The sequence below is a fragment of the Coregonus lavaretus genome (genome assembly GCF_964263955.1).
Source record: "Coregonus lavaretus genome assembly, chromosome: 13".
NCBI classification, from domain to species: domain Eukaryota; kingdom Metazoa; phylum Chordata; class Actinopteri; order Salmoniformes; family Salmonidae; genus Coregonus; species Coregonus lavaretus.
The window spans coordinates 6,200,018-6,227,552 of NC_140000.1; the positions used below are offsets into that span (position 1 = coordinate 6,200,018).

General features: G+C 46.2%; 1 protein-coding gene across 1 annotated transcript in view; it reads left to right on the top strand.

The window, feature by feature from the left end:
• LOC311139318 (serine/threonine-protein kinase Nek11-like) overlaps window positions 1-27,535 on the top strand; it is a gene marked incomplete at both ends in the record, with an annotated part of 98,897 nt that overhangs the window by 58,298 nt on the left and 13,064 nt on the right. Inside the window, 5 exons of the mRNA XM_084174197.1 lie at window positions 668-753; window positions 3,481-3,600; window positions 8,858-8,951; window positions 9,302-9,431; window positions 26,030-26,090. Of these exons, the coding sequence (XP_084030323.1) occupies window positions 668-753; window positions 3,481-3,600; window positions 8,858-8,951; window positions 9,302-9,431; window positions 26,030-26,090 (491 nt within the window). The remainder of the gene's footprint in view (window positions 1-667; window positions 754-3,480; window positions 3,601-8,857; window positions 8,952-9,301; window positions 9,432-26,029; window positions 26,091-27,535) is intronic.

Below are 27,535 nucleotides of genomic sequence, written 5' to 3' on the forward strand. Positions count from 1 at the left end.
TCCTCCATCTCTCCCTCCGCCTCCTCTATCTCTCCTCTTCCATCTCTCCCTCCGCCTCCTCCATCTCTCCTCCTCCATATCTCCTCCTCCTCCATCTCTCCTCCTCCATCTCTCCTCCTCTCTCTCCTCCTCCATCTCTCCTCCATCTCTCCCTCCGCCGTCTCTCCTCCTCCATATCTCCACGCCTCCTCCTCCTCCTCCATCTCTCCTCCTCCTTCTCCATCTCTCCTCCTCCAACTCTCCTCCTCCATCTCTCCTCCTCCATCTCTCTTCCTCCTCCATCTCTCCCTCTATTTGTATCCAGTGTGGGGCGTGACTGGTGTCCATGACAAGTTTCTTCTATTGTCCTGTGAATATTCCCTCCCTCTCTCGCGCTCTATCGCTCTCTTTCTCTATCGCTCTTTTTCTCTCTTCCTCTCTCTCACTCTCTCCCCTGTGGTTTACCCTCCATGTCCCTCTTTTCTCTTGTTAAAAGATTTCAGTGAGAGAATGCGGGACACAGAGATAGTACCACCCTCTATAATGCTGAGAGAGAGAGAGACACTAGACTGTTAGTAATAAAGCAATAATATTGATCATGTCAACCTTTATCTCTCTCTTTCTCTTTTATTCTCTCTCTTTCCCCCTCCCTTTCTCTTTCTCTGTCTTTCTCTCTCTCTCTCTCCAGATCTTAAAACACAAGTTCTGCAGTCTGACACTGAGAGACAAGTCATCGGCAGTAGAAAGAGACGCAGCACAGATATTGAAAGCGATGTAAGGACATGCTCTATATTCTGTATGGTTTGTCTTTGGTTTGGGTTATTAAGAGAATAACTAAAACCACTATCATCCTCAGACATGAAGAATGAACACTGGCTCCTCAGTTTAGAGCTATGTGGCTGCATCAGTACAGAGGGATTTTCAAGCATTTACCCAAACACACACAAATACTGCCATACTCTGTCCCTCTACATAACCCCCTCTCTATCTTTCTCTCTCTCTCTCTCTCTCTCTCAATCTCCCTCTCTCTCTCTCACTTCCTCACACTCACATTTTCTCACTCACTCAGACATGGAAGCACAGTTAGTAGCAGCTGTCTCTTAAACAAACCAGACCGTCACTGATTCAAACTGGCACCAATCAGGGAAGGTGCCTGTCATCATTAGCTTAGCTGGCCACACACTCCTAGATGTCAGAGCAGCCAGGTGTAACATGCTACAGAGAAAGCCCAGATTAGGTCTAGGTTTTAGCATTAACCACACCCATCTCTTTAGGATTGCCACGATCATGTCATTTGGTGCCTGACAGACCGCATCTGTAATGACTTGCCAAGGTGCCTTGGTAGCATATGGACAATGCGATATGGTTGTGAGAAATTGTGATTAACTTGAGATTATGCATGATATGATTCTCTGATATGATGTTACGCTTATTAACTGGTCAGTGACATGATTGTGTTATTCCACTTTTTACATACTTCCCCTGATGACTTGTTTAATGGAATTCTACACACCTTAGAGTTAGAGTTAGAATTGTGGTTGAACTGGGAGGTGGACACGAAGCTAGGGTTAGGGTTGAACTGGGAGGTGGACATGAAGCTAGGGTTAGGGTTGAACTGGGAGGTGGACATGAAGCTAGGGTTAGGGTTGAACTGGGAGGTGTACATGAAGCTAGGGTTAGGGTTGAACTGGGATGTGGACATGAAGCTAGGGTTAGGGTTGAACTGGGATGTGGACATGAAGCTAGGGTTAGGGTTGAACTGGGATGTGGACATGAAGCTAGGGTTAGGGTTGAACTGGGAGGTGGACATGAAGCTAGGATTGAACTGGGATGTGGACATGAAGCTAGGGTTAGAGTTGAACTGGGATGTGGACATGAAGCTAGGGTTAGGGTTGAACTGGGATGTGGACATGAAGCTAGGGTTAGGGTTGAACTGGGATGTGGACATGAAGCTAGGGTTAGGTTTGAACTGGGATGTGGACATGAAGCTAGGGTTGAACTGGGATGTGGACATGAAGCTAGGGTTAGGGTTGAACTGGGAGGTGGACATGAAGCTAGGGTTAGGGTTGAACTGGGATGTGGACATGAAGCTAGGGTTAGAGTTGAACTGGGATGTGGGCATGAAGCTAGGGTTAGGGTTGAACTGGGATGTGGGCATGAAGCTTGGGTAAGGGATGTGGTTGGGGTTAGGGTTGGGATGTGGACATGAAGCTAGGGTTAGGGTTCAAATCAAATTTGTCACATGCGCCGAATACAAAAGGTGTAGACCTTTCCGTGAAATGCTTACTTACAAGCCCTTAACCAACAATGCAGACTTTTTTAAAAGTAAGTAAGAAAATATTTGCTAAAAATAAAATAAATAAACTAAAGAAGAATAAAAAAAAGTAGCACAGTAAAATAACAATTACAAGGCTATATACAGGCAGTACAGGGACCCAGTCAATGTGTGGTACCGGGACCCAGTCAATGTGTGGTACCGGGACCCAGTCAATGTGTGGTACCGGTACCCAGTCAATGTGCGGTACAGGTACCCAATGTGCGGTACCGGGACCCAGTCAATGTGCGGTACCGGGACCCAGTCAATGTGTGGTACCGGTACCCAGTCAATGTGCGGTACCGGGACCCAGTCAATGTGCGGTACAGGGACCCAATGTGCGGTACCGGTACCCAGTCAATGTGCGGTACAGGGACCCAGTCAATATGAGGTACCGGTACCCAATGTGCAGTACCGGGACCCAATGTGCGGTACCGGGACCCAGTCAATGTGCGGTACAGGGACCCAGTCAATGTGCGGTACAGGGACCCAGTCAATGTGCGGTACCGGTACCCAATGTGCGGTACCGGGACCCAGTCAATGTGCGGTACAGGGACCCAGTCAATGTGCGGTACTGGTACCCAGTCAATGTGCGGTACTGGTACCCAGTCAATGTGCGGTACCGGTACCAGTCAACGTGCGGGGTACAGGTTAGTCAAGATAAATCAAGGTAATATGAGGCTAGGGTTGAACTGGGATGTGGACATGAAGCTAGGTTGAGGGTTAGGTTTAGGGTTAGGGTTAGGCTTTCGGTTAGGGTTAGGGTTAGGGCATAAATTCTGGTTAGAGGATCGTGGGAGACAGATTTGAATCTCCAATTAATATCCCTCTGGATTAGATAATCTCTTTCACATGTAAATTGTTTGTCTGATTACTGCCCATCTCACTCTAAATGACCTTGTTACATACATTACATGTTGAAAGACGTATTTACATTTACATAGGAAGTGACCTCCAAAAGGTAAACACTATAATTAAATCAAACCCACCACACTGAGGTGTTTACAGTGCACAGTATCTCTTTTTGCCATGGTAAATTCAAAATCCCATTAAGACAGCAAATATACATTTTTTAATGAACAGAGCAGAGGTAATTGTGTGTAGGAGTATCTGACCTCTGACCTATCTTACTCGCCAATGCTCCAGCCCTCCCAACCTCTGACAGTTGCCCTTTGCCCTTTGAACAGGCAGAGGAAGGTGCACCTGCAGACACTGAGGGAGAAGTCAGAGCTAGACAGAATGACCCCCAGGGAGAGAATGAGGCTGAGGAAGCTGCAGGCTGCCGACGACAAGGCCAAGAGGCTTAGGTAGGACAACCACACACACAAACACACACACACACACACACACACACACCATTCATTCATTCGGTCCATGACCAGTATAGAGCCTGTGAGGTCCCGTTGGGATTCTCCTGGGGCTGATGCATGGCTGGGTTCCCTTTAAAGATGAGGAGAGATTTGTGTAAATGCATTCTCCCCTGCCCTAATTTCCTTGGGCTGAACTGTGTTGGAGACCTGTCTACAGGGAACGGTACTGAGAGCGACAGAATGGGATAGATGGGAAGGACAACAGGCCAGGCAACAGGGCTAGTAAAGCGCTCTATGGAGTTCTATCTTTTAGCAGGACGCTGATATTATACAGACCATGACCTTCTCTCTCTCCTCCTCTCCCTGCCCTCTCTCTCTCCCTCTTCTTCTGCCTCTCACTTTATATCTCTTTATTTAACTCTCTCTCTCTCTCCTCTCTTTCTCTCTTTCCTCCTCTCTCCCTCTTTCCCACACCCTGTTGTTTCTGGTTGATAACTAGAGTGGTATGACTTCCTAGTCTTAATGACCAACATAACCCACTACTACCTCACTTTTATATTGTGTTGCATCATTCATCTACAGGTAACTGCCAAAATAAAGGAAACATCAACATTACATTTACATTTTAGTCATTTAGCAGAAGCTCTTATCCAGAGCGACTTACAGTTAGTGAGTGCATACATACTTTTATTTTTCATACTGGCCCCACGTGGGAAATTATCCCACAACCCTGACGTTGCAAACGCCATGCTCTACCAACTGAGCATCCCTGCCGGCCATTCCCTCCCCTACCCTGGACGATGCAGAGCCAATTATGCGCCGCCCCATGGGTCTCCCGGTCGCAGCCGGCTACGACAGAGCCTGGATTCGAACCAGGATCTCTAGTGGCACAGCTAGCACTGCGATGCAGTGCCTTAGACCACTGCGCCAGTGTCTTAATAGGGTGTTGGGCAACCACGAGCCAGAACAGCTTCAATGCGCCTTGGCATAGATTCTACAAGTGTCTGGGACGCTATTGGAGGGATGCGACACCATTCTTCCATGAGAAATTCCATCATTTGGTGTTTTGTTGATGGTAGTGGAAAACGCTGTCTCAGGTGCTGCTCCAGAATCTCCCATAAGTGTTCAATTGGGTTGAGATCTGGTGACTGAGACGGCCATGGCATGTGGTTTACATTGTTTTCATGCTCATCAAATCATTCAGTGACCACTTGTGCCCTGTGGATGGGGGCATTGTCATCCTATCGGGGCATAGCCATGGTAGCCAAAATAATGGCCAAAATTGTAAGGGTTGGTGTGAGGTGTGACCCAGGTGCGGTGCAGGATAGACAGTAGGCATTAGGCAGAGATGGTGAAACAAGGATCTCTACTGATGGTCCTGAAGCCAGGATACAAAATAACAGACTTTACAAGAAAAAGAAAGGCGGCGCAAATAAGACTCCAAAAAACAGGCTGACAGCCAAAATACGAAATACTAACTGTGACTGAAATAATAAATAAACAGGGAGAACACTTCTCACGTACCTGTTCATACGTCCCGCGATCAGACACTGATTAGTACTGCTAGGCATAGTGAAACTAGCAGAGAAAACTGAGCAAGGGAACACAAGGAAGTGAGGGCATAAATACACAGGTGAACAGGTAGACACAGGTGACACCAATAGGATCATGATTAGTCCAGACTGTGAGTGAGGAGGTGCCTAAGGTTGTTGGAGGATGACACCTAGTGGGTCGTTCCGGAACTGCGACCCCCTCCTGTAACAGTGCCCCCCCCCGACGAATGGCCCCAGCTGTTCACCTCAGCGCCTCCGGGTGGAGGCGACGGAATGTTGTTATCAGCCCTGGGTCCAGAATGTCCCTCCGACCGCTCCTCCGGCCCACAACCCTCCCAGTCCACCAGAAATTGGAGACTCCTCCCCACCCGCAGGCAGTCCAGGATCCGGTCCACAGTAAAAGCCGGCTGCCCTCCGACGAGGTGCAGCGGGGGAACAGGACGAGGAGGGGGAGCCAGGGGACAGGTGGCTACGGGCTTGAGGAGGGACACATGGAAAGTGGGATGCACCCGCATGGTGGGGGGAAGTTGCAGGCGGTAGGCCACTGGGTTGACTCGCCGGACCACTCTGAATGGCCTGACGAACCGGGGGGGACAGCTTCCTGGACTCCACGTGGAGGGGAAGATCCCGCATGGAGAGCCACACCCTCTGTCCCGGGCAAAAGACCAGGGCCGGGCGACGCCTGCATTCGGCCTGATGTTCCGACCTGACCGAGGCCCGCTTAAGCGCCGCCCGTACCTGCCTCCAGCAACTGATGTGGGCCTGAACCGACTGGACCGCCGCCTCCTACTCTTGCTCGGGGAATAGGGGGGGGGGGGTTGGTACCCGTATTGGCACTGGAAGGGGGACAGGCCGATGGACGAGCAGAGAAGGGTTTTGTGGGTGTACTCTGCCCACGCCAGTCGCTGACTCCACGTAGCTGGGTTGCTGGAGGCGTAGTACCTCAGCCCCCCGGATGGCAGGTGAGATCGGATACGTGGCTGGGTCCATCCGTAGGTCCCCCTGGGTGACGATGAACCCCAGGAAGGAGACTGTCTCAGTGTGGAACACACACTTCTCCGCCTTGACGTAGAGCTGGTGACGGAGAAAGGCATTGGAGGACCTGCCGAACGTGCTGCTGGTGTTCACTCATGTCCTTTGAAAATATGAGGATGTCATCCAAATACATGAAGAAGCTGTAGTCGAGGAGGTCCCGGAGCACATCATTGACCAATGCCTGGAACACAGCAGGCGCGTTGCTAGACCAAACGGCATGACTTGGTATTCGTAATGCCCACTGGGTGTATTAAATGCAGTCTTCCACTCGTCCCCCTCCCGAATCCTCACCAGGTTGTAGGCATTACATAAGTCCAGCTTGGTGAAGACCCGGGCTCCCTGCAATGACTCGAATGCCGTCGTCATCAGGGGGAGGGGGTAGCGGTTCTTAACCGTGATGTCATTGAGCTTCCGGTAATCAATGCACGGCCGCTGCCCACCTTCCTTTTTCCCCACGAATAAGAAGCCCGCGGGTGAGGTAGAGGGACGGATGTGACCCTCGACGAGTGCCTCATTAATGTACTCCCTCATGGCCAGCGTCTCCAGCCGGGACAAGGAAAATAATTGCCCTCATGTGGGCATGGCGCCCGGCAGGAGATCGTTCGCGCAGTCATATGGCCTGTGAGGAGGTAGGCCCTTGGCACGCCTCTTACTAAACACCTCCCCCAGATCCCAATACACCCGGGGAACGCCTGCCAGGTCTGGGCCGGTGACGGAGTCTGTATGGCAATAGGCCATTCGGAGTGCGGGACCTGGGGAAGAGGTGAGGACTGGTAGGTGGTCTGGGCTGATATGTGGTCGGTGGAGACCGGAATGGGACACGGGGGCGGAGCCTCCCTTCAGGATGAGCCGCCCCGTGGACCAGTCTATCCAGGGTTTGTGGGTGACCAGCCAGGGGTGCCCGAGGATGAGGGGACACTCCGGAAAGTCCACAATGAAAAACTGGATATCCTCCCATAGCCCTCCCGCCACCCGGACATGCACAGGGACAGTGCGCTGGGTGATGAAGCCCGACACCAACGGCCGGCCGTCCAGGCCCATGACCGGAACCGGCTCAGAAAGGGAGAGTAACGGAACGCTCCACCCTTGGGCCAGCCCCGCGTCCTTCAGGTTTCCCGCGGCCCCAGAATCCACGAGTGCATGCGCCCGACACGCAGCGCGGTCCCACTGAACCCTGACGGGGAGAAAAGTCGGGAGTCTCTGGAGTTGGGGTTTTGGTTCGGGTTTACCCGGCTTCTCCAGGCTGAATGGTGGGACGTGGAGGCGTGCCTTGCGTCATGCCTCTCTCGTGCACCCTCTAACGACGCCTATTGTCTACCCGCACCGAGAGGTTGATGAGGCCGTCCAGTCGCTCAGGCAGCTCCCTGAAGGAGAGTTCGTCCTCCATCCCCTCCGATAGCCCCTGAGCGTAAAGGATGACCAGGGCGGCCTCCTCCCATCCTGCCTCTCGAGCCCGGGTCCGGAACTCCATGGAGTAGTCCGCCACCGAGCGGTCACCCTGCCGACAGGCCGTGAGCCGCCTCCCGGACTCGTGTCCCGACACCACCCGAGAGGTGTCGAACACCTTGCGTAGCTCCCGGGTGAATAAGTAGGAATCGGAGCATGCCGGAGTTTGGCTCTCCCACTCCGCGGTAGCCCAGGAAAGGGCCCGACCCATCAACAGAGTGATAATGTAGGCCACCCGGCCCTGCTCCGTCGGGAAGGAGGAGGGTTGTAGGCTGAATATCCGGGAACACTGGGTGAGGAATTCCCTGCAGCCCTCTGGACGTCCGTCGTACCTCTCCGGAGGTGGTAGGCGGGGTTCCCGCGATGTCGCAGGCGAGACAGGAGACACGGCTTCCGCTCTGCCGGCTGCGGGGCTGGTCGGGTGTCCACCCGGCTCTGCACGGCGATCGTCAGCTGGCGGAGATTCTCAGTGATCTGCTGCAGGCTGCGATCATGCTGGTTCAGCATGGCACCCTGTGTTCCAATGTACTATGATACTGTGCTGCCTCCGCTGTGTCCATATTGGCTCAGTTTTCTGTAAGGGTTGGTGTGAGGTGTGACCCAGGTGCGGTGCAGGTTTGACAGTAGGCAGAGATGGTGAAACAAGGATCTTTACTGATGGTCCTGAAGCCAGGATACAAAATAACAGACTTTACAAGAAAAAGAAAGGCGGCGCAAATAAGACTCCAAAAAACAGGCTGACAGCCAAAATACGAAATACTAACTGTGACTGAAATAATAAATAAACCGGGAGAACACTTCTCACGTACCTGTCCATACGTCCCGCGATCAGACACTGATTAGTACTGCTAGGCATAGTGAAACTAGCAGAGAAAACTGAGCAAGGGAAGTGAGGGCATAAATACACAGTTGAACAGGTAGACACAGGTGACACCAATATGATCATGATTAGTCCAGACTGTGAGTGAGGAGGTGCCTAAGGTTGTGGGAGGATGACACCTAGTGGGTCGCTCCGGAACTGCGAACCCCTCCTGTAACACAAAATAATGGCTTGCCCAGCATTTTTATACCCTAAGAATGATGGAATGTTAAGTGCTTAATTAACTCAGGAACCACACCTGTGTGGAAGCACCTACTTTCAATATATTTTGTATCCCTCATTAACTCAAGTGTTTCCATTATTTTGGCAGTTACCTGTATATTATAATGTAACACTACAGGAGACTTGCTGAGGAGAAATACCAGGAAAACCACATCCGAATGCAGGAGCTGAGGAGCCGCCATTTTGAGAATGTCAGTTTGGACGTATTGAATGTAAGAGAGACACAATTCTAAAAGTTAAATTAAAAGCTCTCTTAGGAAATAATGCACATCATTGGATGAAAATTATAACTTTTTTTTTTCTCTACGACTTTAATTACTTGAATTCACTAATCATTTAAGTGCAATTAGTAGCCGGTTCTTTGGCCTGAGTTAAACTCTAAGGGCTTTGATTCTCCGTGAACATCGTTTGGTATTCCCTTATGGTCTCATTAACCAATCACTCACTTCATAATTGATACTCCCCCCCCCAAAAAGAAAAAAAAACATTTTGTCTTGTTTAAAAAATAAAATAGATACTTATGAGTAATTGAATTGAAAACTCCATCACTTCCACCCAATAGGAGAGTGCAGGAGATGCTGTCCACCAGACTGCACCAATCACAGCCGAGGACTACCGGTCGCTGGGGTGCTCACAACCAATGGGAAGGCAGCAGCAGGACAGGATGCGCATGTCTGAGCCAATGGGGCGTGGTGAGTATACTTTCTTCTCCTACCTTTTATTTCTGTTAATGATAACCTGCTATAGCATCATGTTGTTATGCAGTACATCTTGGTTGGCCTGCAGTACATCTTGGTTGGCCTGCAGTACATATTGGTTGGCCTGCAGTGCATCTTGGTTGGCCTGCAGTACATCTTGGTTGGCCTACAGTGCGTCTTGGTTGGCCTGCAGTGCGTCTTGGTTGGCCTGCAGTACATCTTGGTTAGCCTGTGTGTCTCTGGTGGTTTCAGACAGAATATGACATTCTCCTGTTGTATCCTGACATCTCTGTCTCACCTGAACCTGACCCAGTCCCAATGTCAATGTCTGTGGAGAACCATACCCTCTGTCCCTCTCCTCTCAAAGTGTAAAAAAAGAGGGGAGAGTTCACTTCGATGTGAATGGCTGCATCTTTTCAGACGGGGTGAAATTAGTTTTTATCTAATCAGTTTGTCTAATCAAAGTTGTCTCAAGCTGAGCGCTGCTGCATATTTTGAGGGCATAAACAGAAAAAGTATGGTTGCATTGTGACTATATCCCTGAACATTAAAACGGCAATCAGCAGTTGAAACAATAAGAAAGCGTACTCCCCGCCACTGTTTTGGTAAAAGGCTGAGGGATGGGGCTGGAGAAATGTAACCACTCTCAAATTCATAGGCAGAGCTATGGATGCAAGGACTGACCATCCATGATATCAAAATGATAGTTGTAACCATGTTTTGAAGCTATACAGTGTTTGTTTACATTTACTTTGTTTACAAACATCAGAGTAAAACAATATTTTATTTTGGGTTCTGATGGGGTACAACAGTTGAACTAAGCTCATGAGGCATTTATAAGTTATATTCTTCAAGAATCAATGGATACCATTAATTTATAAAATGTACTGTATGTAGCAACTGCAGAAAAGTTTGTTGAAATTAAACCTTATGTAAACCCTGATGAAAATGTTGCTTTGGCAAATAAAAACCTGTTTAGTTTTTCCCCAGTACACCTTAAAATGTGTTGTGTGCTTGAATCTTCACCAAATGTTTATCCTCTATTTAACAACGCTCAGGAACTTGGAGGAATACACACACGCACACGCACACACACATCTCTGTATCTGTCCACACTGTCAATACAAACATGCCATAATAAACAGGTAAACACCTTGTATATAAACTGTGGGATCTAGGGAGGTTAGGAGATTATTGTCTGCTGTGCTCTGGGACTGTCATGTAATTTTCACACACCCAATCAGGGCCCGGCCCTTCGCCCAATCACACGCCCAATCAGGGCTGGCCCTCCGCCCAATCACACGCCCAATCAGGGCCGGCACTTCGCCCAATCACACGCCCAATCAGGGCCAGCCCTTCACCCGACCCTCTCAGATCAGTGAAGACCAGGATTTAAGAATAAGAAAATAGGAGACTTCAACAACTGTTGTACTGTAGCAGCTGTAGTGCCCATCAGGGTTGGGGTCAGTCTGTTGTACTGTAGCAGCTGTAGTGCCCATCAGGGTTGGGGTCAGTCTGTTGTACTGTAGCAGCTGTAGTGCCCATCAGGGTTGGGGTCAGTCTGTTGTACTGTAGCAGCTGTAGTGCCCATCAGGGTTGGGGTCAGTCTGTTGTACTGTAGCAGCTGTAGTGCCCATCAGGGTTGGGGTCAGTCTGTTGTACTGTAGCAGCTGTAGTGCCCATCAGGGTTGGGGTCAGTCTGTTGTACTGTAGCAGCTGTAGTGCCCATCAGGGTTGGGGTCAGTCTGTTGTACTGTAGCAGCTGTAGTGCCCATCAGGGTTGGGTCAGTTTACTCTCTTGTTGCCATACCTCCAAACTCACCACATTGTCACGCCTCCCATTTTAGGGAAGGCGACGAGGCTAGGGTCAGTTCAAACTCAAGTGTAGAAGTGGACAATTGATTTCAATTCAAAATAAGGTTTGCAATTCACTTTGTAATCCGCTATTCATTTAAATGACTATCATTTAAATGACCGACTGGCTCGATTCGGTCTTTTGTAGCAACATTTGAAATTGTGTTTGTTACATGGGAGAAAAGTAAAGACTCAGAGCTAGAAAATGGTATATCATACACTACAGTTGAGGAACAATGGGAAAGTTATTCTGCTTTGAAAGTTGATAAACTTGTAACCTCACTTTTGTGAAAATGGTCCTTGAATGTTTTGGTACCTACTGGAGAGCTCTTTTTTGTCTACACCCATTCAGCATCGTTCAGACCATTTTAAGCTTTAGCCCACCCATCTCTTTAAGGATTCACATGTGAGGCCATGTACTAAACAACCAAAGATTTCAAGACTAAAGGCTGGCTTATACTACGGGTGTATTTGTAAATTTAATCTGGAGTGCCAGAGTGTGCTCTGGGTGTTCATAAACTCAGAGCGTTGTCAGACTGGCCGTTTGTAAATTCTGAGCGTTTCGCTCTCGGAGCGTTCAAAGCGCACACTGGACACTCTGGCCGAAAAGTAGGGTTGATCCGAGCGTTCTGCCCTAACAACAGCAGTTAAGCACCCAAGCTAACTGGCTAAAGTTGGCTAGAACAGTTCACTCTGACCATTTTACTCGCCTTAGCAGAGCTGGTTAGGCTGTTTTTATGTTATCCAGAGCGTTGGTGACTGCAACTCTGCTGCTGGCAACAATTTTAATTACGCTTTTTCCCCAACGTTTACTGACACCGGCCATATTCAACGGGTGTTGAGTGTTCGTAAATTCGTCAGTTATTCTGCGCTCTGGCACACTCAGACAAGAGTGCTCTGAAATCGGAGTAGATAGCCAGAGCAAATGTATCAGCTACATCTATCGACAGTTGTAGCAGTGACATCATAAACATTCTATTGAATAGTTACTTGCATAGCGGAGACTTTTGTTTAGACATGTAGCTAGCTAGCTAAACAATGAACCATCATTTACATTTACATTTAAGTCATTTAGCAGACGCTCTTATCCAGAGCGACTTACAAATTGGTGCATTCAACTTAGGATAGCCAGTGGGACAACCACCCCCTTTTTTTTTATTTTTTATGGGGGGGTAGAAGGATTACTGTTATACTATTCCAGGTATTCCTTAAATAGGTATAATAATCCCAACTCATAACGTTATTTCCCTGCATGAATCTGCAGGTAGCTAACCAACCAGGTTCAATGTTAGCTAGCTAACATTAGTCTGTAACTAGCAATGCAAATGACTCTGAGATACTACTAATATTACTACACAGATCATACATGTAACGTTAGCTAGCTAGCCAGCCAGCTAACGTTAACTAGCTAGCTAACAGTACACTTTAACTTGAAATGAAAATTACTTTCTGACAACATTTGAAACATGTAATATCTGAAAATGTAGCTAGCTAGACTCTCTTACCCGTATACATGGATGGATGCTTCTCCCTCTCTGTCACGGATGCCATTGTTGTCCTTAGTTTGAAGATGCAATCCAGAGACAGGTGTTTGATACCACAGGCTTCTGTGTGTTCTCTTTTTGACTACGTCTGCATATTTGCAATCAAACGCCAGCATTTTCTCCATCTCCTTAGCTATCATACTCTAATTCCACTGATTTCAGAACACGGTCCTCCAGAAAGTGGAGAGCAACACTTATGCAGGTCTACTACGTGATATCTTTCAAACAAGCTGCGTTAGAAAGGATTACCTACACATACTGACCAGCTCATATTATAGACAGAAGCGTGCTACATGGCAGACCAAACTGAACTCATCTCTCGGCATGTCCAGCTCACTCATTATCTCAGCCAATCATGGCTAGCGGGAAGGTTGCTGTCTTTTTCTGTGCTAAACCAACTAGGCTCGTAATTTAACAATTTTATTCGTATTTACAGATGGCATACAAGTTTGTTATTGAGGCACATGAAAGTTCACATGTTCCAGAAGGCATTTCTGCCAGAAAATGCATTTAGATTTTTTTAAAGTTCAAATGGCTCTCCTGTGAAGTAGTGACGCGCGACATACGCCTAGTTTCCTAAAATGAGTCACCAATATTCCTTGGTGAAAAAGCAGTCGAATGTCCAAGCCCTTAGCCCAACCCCCTGCTTAACACTCGCCCCACTTCCACTTCGCTGTGGTACCCCCATGGTGGGAGATCCAGGGGGTCCCTCAGATCTCCTATGCCCAGATTCCCTCACCTCGGCAGGGATCAGAGTCACTGAGAGCCCCTGGTGGCATGAAGCCTCTCCTACTCTGACAGACCAGCCGTAAAGTACAGAAGGCCAGGCAGTATAATCAAAGGCTGAGGAGCAGTGTGAACATGCATCACACAGTGTGCAGGAGAGAGTGGAACATAGAGGACGGCTCATAGTAATGGATGGCATGGAGTGAATGGAATGGTATCTAACACATGGAAAACCAGGTGTTTGATGAGTTCGATACCATTCCATATATTCCGTTCCAGACATTACTATAAGCCCGTCCTCCCCATTTAAAGTGCTACAAGCCACCACTGCTACAGTACTACACACCCACACACCCACACACTCCCTCAAGGTGCACACACAGACACACACACAGTCACACACACACACACACACACACATACACACACAGTCACACACATACACACACACACACACATACACATACACATTCACACACACACACACCCTTAAGGAGCACACATGAAAAACTAAAAAAGTGCTTTCTTATTTTTACTGAACCACATTAAACCAAATCTCAATGGCCCATTACCCCCTTTCCCCTTTCAACTGTAGACATGGTCTGACATGGTCTGACATTAAACATACCTCAAGCAGCCTCACTGGGGAATAAAGTCAAGCATTAGACTAAAATAAACATTGAATTATGCATGACGATGACCTCCATCCTTAGTATAAATAAACATACAGTATCACTGAGAGCCACACGCAGTCACAGATGCAACATGGTCACAGTTTTCAACACAGTGTGGTAGGATATAGGGGTCAATGAAGATTATATTACCTGAGTTTGAGGTCAGACGACAGAGGTCTCTCTCTATTTCTCTGACAGTCCCAATTTGCCCAGTGAAGCACTTTTTCAGATTCTCAGAACTCTTTGCAGGCGGTCTCAGAGAGTTGCAGGGCCGGGACAGGGAGGGAGGACAGATTGACTGATGGAAGTATCTGGCCCTCTGTAACCTTGGCCGTGGTGCGGGAGGCCAAGATTCATGATACCGGGGGTGGCAGAGGGCGCATGAATTAAACATTCTGGATTACAGAAACAGTTAGAGCTCGTTTGCATAAGTGATTATTCTGGTCTGGTAGTAACATTGCTAATTAAAACCAATGAAGCACTGAATCAGGTGAGGAGGGACAGAAACCGCTGACAGAAACCACCATCAGGTTATAAGCATCAGACAGACTGTGTGTGTGTGGGTGAGTGTGTGAGTGTCATTCTCTGCCGTTGAGAGTCTGCCTGCTGGTTGGACTGTGGGATGCCGGGTCATAGGTCACTGATCTGATCTGCTTTAGGCTCTGCTGGACTAGACACGAAAGGGAAGGCTTTTAGGAGGCTTATAGTTTGTGTGATGTAATCAGTGTATTGTGTTGTACTAGTACTGTATACTGTAATTGACTTGACTGAGACATCATTATTTATCTGGTTCCTTTATGATACTTTGATCAATTTTCAGAGGCTGCTTGTTTTTTTTCTCTCCATTTCACTCCCTGTCTCTTTATCTCCATTTCATTCCCTATCTCTTTATCTCCATTTCATTCCCTGTCTCTTTATCTCCATTTCATTCCCTCTGTCTGTTTATCTCCATTTCATTCCCTCTGTCTCTTTATCTCCATTTCATTCCCTGTCTCTTTATCTCCATTTCATTCTCTGTCTCTTTATCTCCATTTCATTCCCTCTGTCTCTTTATCTCCATTTCTTTCCCTGTCTCTTTATCTCCATTTCATTCCCTCTGTCTCTTTATCTCCATTTCATTCCCTGTCTCTTTATCTCCATTTCATTCCCTGTCTCTTTATCTCCATTTAATTCCCTCTGTCTCTTATCTCCATTTCATTCCCTCTGTCTCTTTATCTCCATTTCATTCCCTCTGTCTCTTTATCTCTATTTCATTCCCTCTGTCTCTTTATCTTCATTTCATTCCCTGTCTCTTTATCTCCATTTCATTCCCTCTGTCTCTTTATCTCCATTTCATTCCCTCTGTCTCTTTATCTTCATTTCATTCCCTCTGTCTCTTTATCTTCATTTCATTCCCCCTGTCTCTTTATCTCCATTTCATTCCCTCTGTCTCTTTATCTTCATTTCATTCCCCCTGTCTCTTTATCTCCATTTCATTCCCTGTCTCTTTATCTCCATTTCATTCTCTGTCTCTTTATCTCCATTTCATTCCCTCTGTCTCTTTATCTCCATTTCATTCCCTCTGTCTCTTTATCTCCATTTCATTCTCTGTCTCTTTATCTCCATTTCATTCCCTCTGTCTCTTTATCTCCATTTCATTCCCTCTGTCTCTTTATCTCCATTTCATTCTCTGTCTCTTTATCTCCATTTAATTCCCTCTGTCTCTTTATCTCCATTTCATTCCCTCTGTCTATTTATCTCCATTTAATTCCCTCTGTCTCTTTATCTCTATTTCATTCCCTCTGTCTCTTTATCTTCATTTCATTCCCTGTCTCTTTATCTTCATTTCATTCCCCCTGTCTCTTTATCTCAATTTCATTCCCTCTGTCTCTTTATCTTCATTTCATTCCCCCTGTCTCTTTATCTCCATTTCATTCCCTCTGTCTCTTTATCTCCATTTCATTCCCTGTCTCTTTATCTCCATTTCATTCCCTCTGTCTCTTTATCTCCATTTCATTCTCTGTCTCTTTATCTCCATTTCATTCCCCCTGTCTCTTTATCTCCATTTCATTCCCTGTCTCTTTATCTCCATTTAATTCCCTCTGTCTCTTTATCTCCATTTCATTCCCCCTGTCTCTTTATCTCCATTTCATTCCCTCTGTCTCTTTATCTCCATTTCATTCCCTCTGTCTCTTTATCTCCATTTCATTCCCTCTGTCTCTTTATCTCCATTTCATTATCTGTCTCTTTATCTCCATTTCATCCCCTCTGTCTCTTTATCTCCATTTCATTCCCTCTGTCTCTTTATCTCCATTTCATTCCCTCTGTCTCTTTATCTCCATTTCATTCCCTCTGTCTCTTTATCTCCATTTCATTCTCTGTCTCTTTATCTCCATTTCATTCTCTCTCTTTATCTCCATTTCATTCCCTGTCTCTTTATCTCCATTTCATTCCCTCTGTCTCTTTGTCTTCATTTCATTCTCTGTCTCTTTATCTCCATTTCATTCCCCCTGTCTCTTTATCTCCATTTAATTCCCTCTGTCTCTTTATCTCCATTTCATTCCCTCTGTCTCTTTATCTCCATTTCATGCCCTCTGTCTCTTTGTCTTCATTTCATTCCCTCTGTCTCTTTATCTCTATTTCATTCCCTCTGTCTCTTTATCTGCTTTCCCCATTTTTATTGGCCATATTTCTCAGAAGATATGGTTTTGTCTTTAAGGATTAAGGATAAGTCTTTGTAATGTGTACAGATTTATATTGGAGATTGTCCCGGTTTTTAAATTGAACTTTTGTTTCTAATACCAGTCAACGCTGTATATTGCAGGCTTCTGTGGTAGATTGGAAAGAAACAATTATTGAAAATGTAATTAAAGTGATTTCCACTCTCTTGTGGAATGTTCTTTCTCTGTCTCGCTCCTCAGTGCTCTCTGTCTTCCTCTTTTTCTGTCTCTATCTCTCTTCTCTGGCTCTCTTTCCCCCCATTTCCCTCTCATTCAGGCAGACAGTAAGCTTCAGGCAGACAGTAAGCTTCAGGCAGACAGTAAGCTTCAGGCAGACAGTAAGCTGCTGCAATAGTAACTCATACAACCCATACAGCTGTGACTCTTCTTTTCCTCTCTCTTTCTCTTTCTCCTCCTTTCCCTTCTTTCTGCTCCTTGAATTACTTCTCCCTGCTACTTGAAGAGACAGACAGACAGACAGTCAATCAAGTCCTCTCTCCTGTGTGAAGACAGACAGTCAATCAAGTCCTCTCTCCTGTGTGAAGACAGTCAATCAAGTCCTCTCTCCTGTGTGAAGACAGACAGTCAATCAAGTCCTCTCTCCTGTGTGAAGATAGACAGTCAATCAAGTCCTCTCTCCTGTGTGAAGACAGATAGTCAATCAAGTCCTCTCTCCTGTGTGAAGACAGATAGTCAATCAAGTCCTCTCTCCTGTGTGAAGACAGGCAGACAGTCAATCAAGTCCTCTCTTCTGTGTGAAGACAGTCAATCAAGTCCTCTCTCCTGTGTGAAGACAGGCAGACAGTCAATCAAGTCCTCTCTCCTGTGTGAAGACAGATAGTAAATCAAGTCCTCCCTCCTGTGTGAAGACAGACAGACAGACAGTCAATCAAGTCCTCTCTCCTGTGTGAAGACACAGTCAATCAAGTACTCTCTCTTGTGTGAAGACACAGTCAATCAAGTACTCTCTCTTGTGTGAAGACACAGTCAATCAAGTACTCTCTCTTGTGTGAAGACACAGTCAATCAAGTACTCTCTCTTGTGTAAAGACAGTCAATCAATTACTCTCTCTTGTGTGAAGACACAGTCAATCAAGTACTCTCTCTTGTGTGAAGACACAGTCAATCAAGTACTCTCTCTTGTGTGAAGACAGTCAATCAATTACTCTCTCTTGTGTGAAGACACAGTCAATCAAGTACTCTCTCTTGTGTGAAAGTGAAAGGGGGAGAGTTCCAAGGAAGGCTGTGGAGATGTATCAGTGTCTCTCAGCCTTTTTCTCAAGTTGAATAGCTTTTTTATGGTATCTCTGGTGGCAGCCATAGAATAAGCATGCCGTGATTATGAATCCATTATTTAGAGTTGGGTCATAATGTCGTCATTGTAACATCTGTGTCTTTATGATGTCATGCATTTTTTCATAAAGTAATGTATTCATTTTATGTAGTAATTTATGGTGACAATAATGGAATTTTACAAGTCATTTTCTGTAGAATATCAATAATCATTTCAACCTAGCTGTAGGCTACGGTGCTCAAGCACCCTCTCCCCGTAACTTAGTCCTGATGTGGCTAGCACCCTCTCCCCGTAACTTAGTCCTGATGTGGCTAGCTAGCCTCCATTGACTGTCTGTCTTCACACAGGAGAGAAGACTTGATTGACTGTCTGCCTGTCTTCACACAGGAGAGAGGACTTGATTGACTATCTGCACCAATTACTTTAATACATTCAAAATGATAGACAGACTATGAGTGGTGGGCCACGCAGCATGGAACACAGCTTTAAACCTTTGTATTCTTTACTTCTGCCTGTTCTAATGCTCTGGTTTGTATTCTGTAGTGGTGGTGCATTTGGGTGCTGATTCAGGAGGGATTACTGTTGAATAATACTGTGCTAGAGACTGTGGATAAATGTGTCCATTGTGACGGCTGGCTCAGGACATTTTGGAGCATTGTTCACTGGCACACTTTAGTGTTTGCCCCTTTATCAGTGAGATCATGTTTTAATCCGTTTGGCTCCGCTGGCTCTCGGGTTTGGCCTGTCCAGAGTTGCACAAACACAAACGAGAACAATGTGAATTCAGAGAGTAATTTTCCTCTGTGGCCGTATGCCAGAGGGGTGCCTTGGCAGGAAGAGACTCTATGGTTTTACCCAGGGATTCTCAGCTCTGTAGACATGGTGTAGGATGACTTTCATCTCTCTCTCTCTCACAACACACAACACACAACACACATTTACATTTTAGTCATTTAGCAGACGCTCTTATCCAGAGCAACTTACAGTTAGTGGATGCATTTTTTTCATACTGGCCCCCTGTGGGAAACGAACTCACATCCCTGCCGGCCAAACCCTCCCCTACCTTGGATGACGCTGGACCAATTGTGCGCCACCCATGGGTCTCCCGGTCGCGGCCGGCTGCGACAGAGCCTGGACTCGAACCAGGATCTCTAGTGGCACAGCTAGCACTGCGATGCAGTGCCTTAGACCACTGCGCCACTCGGGAGTCATTCTCATCATCATTGGATTAGCATGATACATATCATCATAACACACATTAGCATGGTGGTTATTCCCACTGCTTGTCCTGGTCATAAATACAACAGAAGCGGTTTACACATTTGGTCTTTATAAGTTGATATTAAATTCACTTACAGATGTAGGATCTTAATTTGAGCCAGTTTGCTACAGCAGGAAAATAATCCTGCAACAACAGGAAATGTAAATTATTATGTGGATTATAATTAATGGACATTGTTTGTAGGGGTTGATACATTTTTCGTTAGGGCAAATCAAGTCAGACATTTTTAAGTGGAAACTACAAACTTTTTTCTTGTTGTACTTTTTACCCCTTTTTCTCCCCAATTTCGTGATATCCAGTTGGTAGTTACAGTCTTGTCCCATCGCTGCCACTCCCCTACGGACTCGGGAGAGGCGAAGGTCGAGAGCCATGCGTCCACCGAAAGACGGCCCTGCCAAGCCGCACTGCTTCTTGACACACTGGCCGCTTAACCTGGAAGCCAGCCGCACCAATGTGTCGGAGGAAACACCGTACAACTGGTGACCGAAGTCGACCGGCCAAACCCTCCCCGGACATCCCGGCCGGCCAAACCTCCCCTAACCCGGACAACTCTGGGTCTGTAGTGATGCCTCTAGCACTGCGACGCAGTGCCTTAGACCGCTGCGCCACTCGGGAGGCTAGAAGCCTTTTTAAACCTCAAATACACTACAAGTTTGCATTCCCTGCTATGCAGGAAAATTCTCAGCAACAAAAGAGTGATCAAATTAAGATCTACATCTACAAGGTTAGCATCAGACCAGTGGAGGCTCCTCAGAGGAGGAAGGGGAGAACCATCCTCCTCAGTGAATTTCATAAAAATTCAAATTGTTTTTTTTAGATAAAACTATACTAAATATAATCACGTCACCAAATAATTGATTAAAACACACTATTTTGCAAAGAAGGTCTACAGTAGCCTCAAGAGCACTCTGTAGGGTAGCACCATGTTGTAGCCGGAGGACAGGTAGCTTCCGTCCTCCTCCGGGTACATTGACTTCAATTCAAAACCTAGGAGGCTCATGGTTCTCACCCCCTTCCATAGACTTACACAGTAATTATGACAACTTCAGAGCTCTTCCAGCATGAACTGACATGTTGTCCACCCAATCAAAAGATCAGAGAATGAATATAGTACTGAAAGCATAAGCTACAGCTAGCTAGCACTGCAGTGTATAAAATGTGGTGAGTAGTTGACTCAAAGAGAAAGACAATAGTTGAACAATTTTGAAAAAATCAACAAAAAAAAACAGTTTCACTTACTTAGCTAGCAAATGCAGCTAGCTAGTTTAGCCTACTAAAACACCCTGCTCAAACAGAGGGATGCTATGTTAGCTAGCTGGCTATGACTTTCCAACACAACACTGGAACTCTTCCAAGTCAAGGTAAGCTTTTGGTATGACTAATATATTGCCACCGGGGCTGCCGGTGTAACTGCTTACTGACTACACTGTAACGTTACTGCATGATTGTAGCGGGTTTACTAATGTGTTAGTTCTAAAAGCTATGCTGACTATGACGTTACTTTAGCTAATATGGTGACAATGATGTAGGCTGTGTGCAGCGGTTTGGCTTGGAAAGGTTTTTTCGCCTGGTCACATACAGCTGATGTGTTGTGCACTGAAGTCCAAAAGCGAAGGGAAGAGGTGAGTGGAGGAGAGTGCATAGATGCGACAAGGAATACAAAGTGGCTGCTATGAAAGTGAACTGTGTTTACGCGTGATCAGGGGTGTATTCATTCCACCGATTCTGTTAAAAAATGTTTCTTAAATGGAAGCAAATGGAACAAAACATGGATAAACATACCTGAATTTGTCCAATAGAAACTCTCGTTTGCAACTGTTGGACTCATGATTACACCCTATATCAGCAAGATGCAGGCAAGAGTGTGCAAGGTGGTATTGAATGTCACTGTCTGTCACCTCAAATTTGTCTCTCGACCTGTGTGCACCTACGTTGTAAACTTTAATTCATAGGCTAGGTTGTAGTAACCTCATGATGGGTATAAGGAACATTTGAGTATCATGTAGTAGCCTAAATCTATTGCTGTTACATTGAACTGGGTGAATGGATTATGAATGTGTCATCCAATAAGTTGTAATAGAGATTAGGCCATGCTCATGAAAAAAAAGTCCTCCCTCATCTTAAACTTTAATACATTGTTGTGCCCCCGCCCTGAGATGATGGAAGTTCCATATGTAGCTAGATGTAGAAGGCTATTGTTAACTAGCTAAAACAATAGAATAGAAGTTAGGCTAACGAGCGAGCATTTTAGCCAGGTAGCCTACGACAACATAAAATAAAAGTGTGTACTGTATGAGAGAGTGATAGACCGTTTTGTCAACATGAAAGAGAGGACGATGGCATTGCCGTTTCTCTACAAGTAGGGTGAGTCAACATGTTTTTCTACTTGCACGAATGCACACACACACGCACAAATCAGAACCATGGACAGCCACATCATATTTAGCTTATGTTGATTGGACTAAATTGTTTTTGGAATCTTTTAGTTGTCACTGTATTAGATTAAGCAGAGGTGACTTGATGATGTTGAAATGGTGCTGGAATAGTGGAGGCAGCCCCTGTTTTCTTTGCGACTTGCGGTAACTCTCTTTAGTTCTAAAGCAATAGTTGTTTAGTGGTCAGACAATTTCTGGAAAATTTACTTGCTTGACCATGCTGTAGGTCATGTACAGTGCATTCGGAAAGTATTCAGACCCCTTGACTTTTTCCACATTTTGTTACGTTACAGCCTTATTCTAAAATGGATGAAATAAATAAAATCCTCATCAATCTACACACAATACCCCATAATGAGAAAGCGAAAACAGGTTTTTAGAAATGTTTGCAAATGTATAAAAAATACAAAACTGAAATAACTTATTGACATAAGTATTCAGACCCTTTGCTATGAGACTCGAAATTGAGCTCAGGTGCATCCTGTTTCCATTTATCATCCTTGAGATGTTTCTACAACTTGATTGAAGTCCACCTGTGGTAAATTCAATTGATTGAACATGATTTGGAAAGAAACACACCTGTCTATATAAGGTCCCACAGTTGACAGTGCATGTTAGAGCAAAAATCAAGCCATGAGGTTGAAGGAATTGTCCATAGAGCTCCAAGACAGGATTGTGTCGAGGCACATGTCTGCAGCATTGAAGGTCCCCAAGAACTCAGTGGCCTACATCATTCTTAAATGGAAGAAGTTTGGAACTACCAAGACTCTTCCTAGAGCTGGCCGCCTGGCCAAACAGAGCAATCGGGGGAGAATGGCCTTGGTCAGGGAGGTGACCAAGAACCCAATGGTCACTCTGACAGAGCTCCAGAGTTCCTCTGTGGAGATGGGAGAACCTTCCAGAAGGACAACCATCTATGCAGCACTCCACCAATTAGGCCTTTATGGTAGAGTGGCCAGACAGAAGCCACTCCTCAGGAAAAGGCACATGACAGCCCGTTTGAAGTTTGCCAAAAGGCACCTAAAGGACTCTCAGACCATGAGAAACAAGATTATCTGGTCTGATGAAACCAAGATTGAACACTTTGGCCTGAATGCCAAGCGTCACGTCTGGAGGAAACCTGGCACCATCCCTACGGTGAAGCATGGTGGTGGCAGCATCATGCTATGGGGATATTTTTCAGCGGCAGGGACTGGGAGACTAGTCAGGATCGAGTGAAAGATGAACGGAGCAAAGTACAGAGAGATCCTTGATGAAAACCTACTCCAGAGTGCTCAGGACCTCAGACTGGGGCGAAGGTTCACCTTCCAACAGGACAACAACCCTAAGCACACAGCCAAGACAACACAGGAGTGGCTTCGGGACACATCACTGAATGTCCTTGAGTGGCCCAGCCAGAGCCTGGACTTGAAACCGATCTAACATCTCTGGAGAGACCTGAAAATAGCTGTGCAGCGATGTTCCCCATCCAACCTGACAGAGTTTGAGAGGATCTGCATAGAAGAATGGGAGAAACTCCCCAAATACAGGTGTGCCAAGCTTGTAGCGTCATACCCAAGAAGACTCAAGCCTGTAATTGCTGCCAAAAGGTGCTTCAACAAAGTGCTGAGTAAAGGGTCTGAATACTTATGTAAATGTAATATTTACGTTTTTTATTTTTAATAAATTTGTTTAAAAAATCTAAAAACCTGTTTTTGCTTTGTCATTATGGGGTATTGTGTGTAGAATGATGAGGAGAAAAAACTATTTAATCCATTTTAGTATAAGGCTGCAACGTTATAAAATGTGGAAAAAGTCAAGGGGTCTGAATACTTTCCGAATGCACTGTAACTGTCTGTTGCTGTACATGCAATATGCTTTGTGGACTTCACTGGACAGAGGTTGCTATCCGGTTTTGTGATAAAACAAAGGTGTGATTGAATTTATTCGGCCACTGTCTTCTTATTGTCTCGGCCTTTAGGCCTATATATCACGGTGTCAAGGCATAGGAACTAGCAGGTTATAGAGCAAACAACGCAATTATCACAACACATAGGTTGTAATATGGCTTTTTCTTTGGGGGGGGGGGGCTTGGCTTCCATAGTGATTTTACCCATGCACCACTACTGCTGCTGAGTCACGGTAATCTGCTCCTATTCTGCGCTCTGTAAGCCTACATGAATGGTGCTGATGCGTTGGTAGTACCCAACTCACTAACGACCATCAGGTTGCTAATGAATGGCCTGTTACTCAGCGCTCTATTGTCCCTCTAATCACTCTGACATCAATGCAAATTAAATCGATTGAATGATGAGAATAAATGCTGATGGGAGTTAAGGGGTACCGTTTTGAAATGGACGCGGGGCTTTCCCAGCTGGCCACAATACATTTTTAAAACATAGACCCGGGTCCACACCATGTCCAGTCCGATCCGAGTGAGGGAAGTAGCAGAAAAGGCTATTTTTTTTGGTGCTTTATCAACCGGAGCGGAGGAAGGGAGAGAAACAGAGCATGGTGCTAGGAAGCAGGGGAGAGGCCGTGCGGTGTGTGTGTGCAAAGTGAGTGACACGGCAGCTGGCACAGAAAGAGAGGTAGAGAGAGAGAGAGATAAGGCACTGTTAACTCCCACTAGTAGACTAACTTCTTGCTAGTTATTTATCCTCCCATCTCATTACATAGTACCTGTCTTGACTGCATCAAACCAAGAGAAGCTAGTTCATTCTTAAATTTGCTAATTTATTTATTCAATGATTCGCATTCAGCATTCTAATCCCCCCCCCCCCTTCTCTCTTTCCCCTGACACACACACACGAGGGGATATCTCAAGGCTACAACCCAATCTCTTCCCTCTGCACCATGGGAGTAAGAAGGCCAAGCTAGATTAAAACTATTTGTCACTGTTGGGAGAAAGGACAGAAGAAAGGAGAAAGGTAGAAATTAAGAATTCAGCTTTGGGAGTGTTGCCAGGGATGAGCATGGCAGTTAGTTGGATGTAGCCTTTCAACTGTGGTAGTGTCAGAGTGAATCTAGTGGAGGAGAGAGGGTTTAGAGTAGTTCTCTTAATGATGCACTCCCTGCTTGTACAGGTTTGTCCTCCTGGATGAAGACACATTTCCCACAGATTCATTAGTTCTATAGTAGGGCACTGCACGCTTCACCTCACCTCAGATGGTGCCAGTGTGGCTTGATCTAAATATAATATAATAATAATATAATATGCCATTCAGCAGACGCTTTTATCCAAAGCGACTTACAGTCATGCGTGCATACATTTTTGTGTATGGGTGGTCCCGGGGATTGAACCCACTACCTTGGCGTTACAAGCGCCGTGCTCTACCAGCTGAGCTACAGAGGACCACTCACTCATCTTCTCTAGCTCCTTGTTGCTTGCGCTGCGACATTTGGCTCTCCACGGCGTCCTGTTGGATGACAGTAGCACAGGGTAATAGGGGTGACTCCCTCTTTCCCCTCCATTGTCACATGGATGTGGCACACATCACACTTCTGTACCCAGGAGAGTCCAGCCAGGGTCTGACACACACTGAGGCCATGTAGCAGCTGCTGTGTCCTGGCTCCTAGGTGCCTCCTCAATGGAGAAATTGTCATGTGACGCCACAGAGAGGAGCTCCTTCTGACAATCTGACAGCTGAAAGATGCCTCGACTGATGTTTTCATTTCTCAGCAGCAGCGGTGCGGTGGTGGTGTGGTGCCCTGGGGGCCACGGAGAGGGGGATGCTGGGATGTGGGGTCTATACAGACAATGTGATTGGCTGTTGCTGTCTCTAGGGGGAGGGGATCGGAACCCCTACCTGACATATCTGACAGGGTCGGAGGAATCCCTGAGAGCGCTGCTGTGTGGTTGTTGTTGTTGTTCACTGACCTCCATCTCCTGAGATCCACTACCTCTCTGTGTGTAGTTGGACTGTTTGGACACCTGCTCAAATGATGCTCTAGGTTTGTTTTGTACCGGTAAAACATACTCAGGATACTCCAGCACATATACTGTAGCACTATGACCATTTACATCTAAATGCCAAGTTAAACAGCTGTAAATATGATGAATGATGAATAACTGAGTGTGAACTCTGACCTCTGTTCCTCCTCAGGACAGCGACCTGGAGGCCATGATGAGACACATGGAGCAGGTTCTGGAAGGAGAGCTCAGCGGTGAGTTAGAAGACACACAGGCACGCACACACACTACCATGCAGGAGGTCGATGGACTTGTCCTAATGGTAGTAGAGTAGTGAGAAACCAGGTTACAAGTGCTCTGCAGTGGTAATTGATGTAGCTGTAGTCTACCGATGTTGAGAATATTGATGTGTTTCCACACCGTGAACACTCTTACATTAACTGTACTGGAAGGCCTGTGGTGGGCTGAGAGCATATCTGGTTGGAGCATTGATCAGGTCTTTCACTGTGCTGCTATTTACCGGTACTAGAGTAGCTACAGTGGGGAGAACAAGTATTTGATACACTGCCGATTTTGTAGGTTTTCCTACTTACAAAGCATGTAGAGGTCTGTAATTTTTATCATAGGTACACTTCAACTGTGAGAGATGGAATCTAAAACAAAAATCCAGAAAATCACATTGTATGATTTTTAAGTAATTCATTTACATTTTATTGCATGACATAAGTATTTGATCACCTACCAACCAGTAAGAATTCCGGCTCTCACAGACCTGTTAATTTTTCTTTAAGAAGCACTCCTGTTCTCCACTCATTACCTGTATTAACTGCACCTGTTTGAACTTGTTACCTGTATAAAAGACACCTGTCCACACACTCAATCAAACAGACTCCAACCTCTCCACAATGGCCAAGACCAGAGAGCTGTGTAAGGACATCAGGGATAAAATTGTAGACCTGCACAAGGCTGGGATGGGCTACAGAACAATAGGCAAGCAGCTTGGTGAGAAGGCAACAACTGTTGGCGCAATTATTAGAAAATTGAAGAAGTTCAAGATGACGGTCAATCACCCTCGGTCTGGGGCTCCATGCAAGATCTCACCTCGTGGGGCATCAATGATCATGAGGAAGGTGAGGGATCAGCCCAGAACTACACGGCAGGACCTGGTCAATGACCTGAAGAGAGCTGGGACCACAGTCTCAAAGAAAACCATTAGTAACACACTACGCCGTCATGGATTAAAATCCTGCAGCGCACGCAAGGTCCCCCTGCTCAAGCCAGCGCATGTCCAGGCCCGTTTGAAGTTTGCCAATGACCATCTGGATGATCCAGAGGAGGAATGGGAGAAGGTCATGTGGTCTGATGAGACAAAAATAGAGCTTTTTGGTCTAAACTCCACTCGCGGGTGTTTGGAGGAAGAAGAAGGATGAGTACAACCCCAAGAAAACCATCCCAACCGTGAAGCATGGAGGTGGAAACATCATTCTTTGGGGATGCTTTTCTGCAAAGGGGACAGGACGACTGCACCATATTGAGGGGAGGATGGATGGGGCCATGTATCGCGAGATCTTGGCCAACAACCTCCTTCCCTCAGTAAGAGCATTGAAGATGGGTCGTGGCTGGGTCTTCCCGCATGACAACGACCCGAAACACACAGCCAGGGCAACTAAGGAGTGTAAGAAGCATCTCAAGGTCCTGG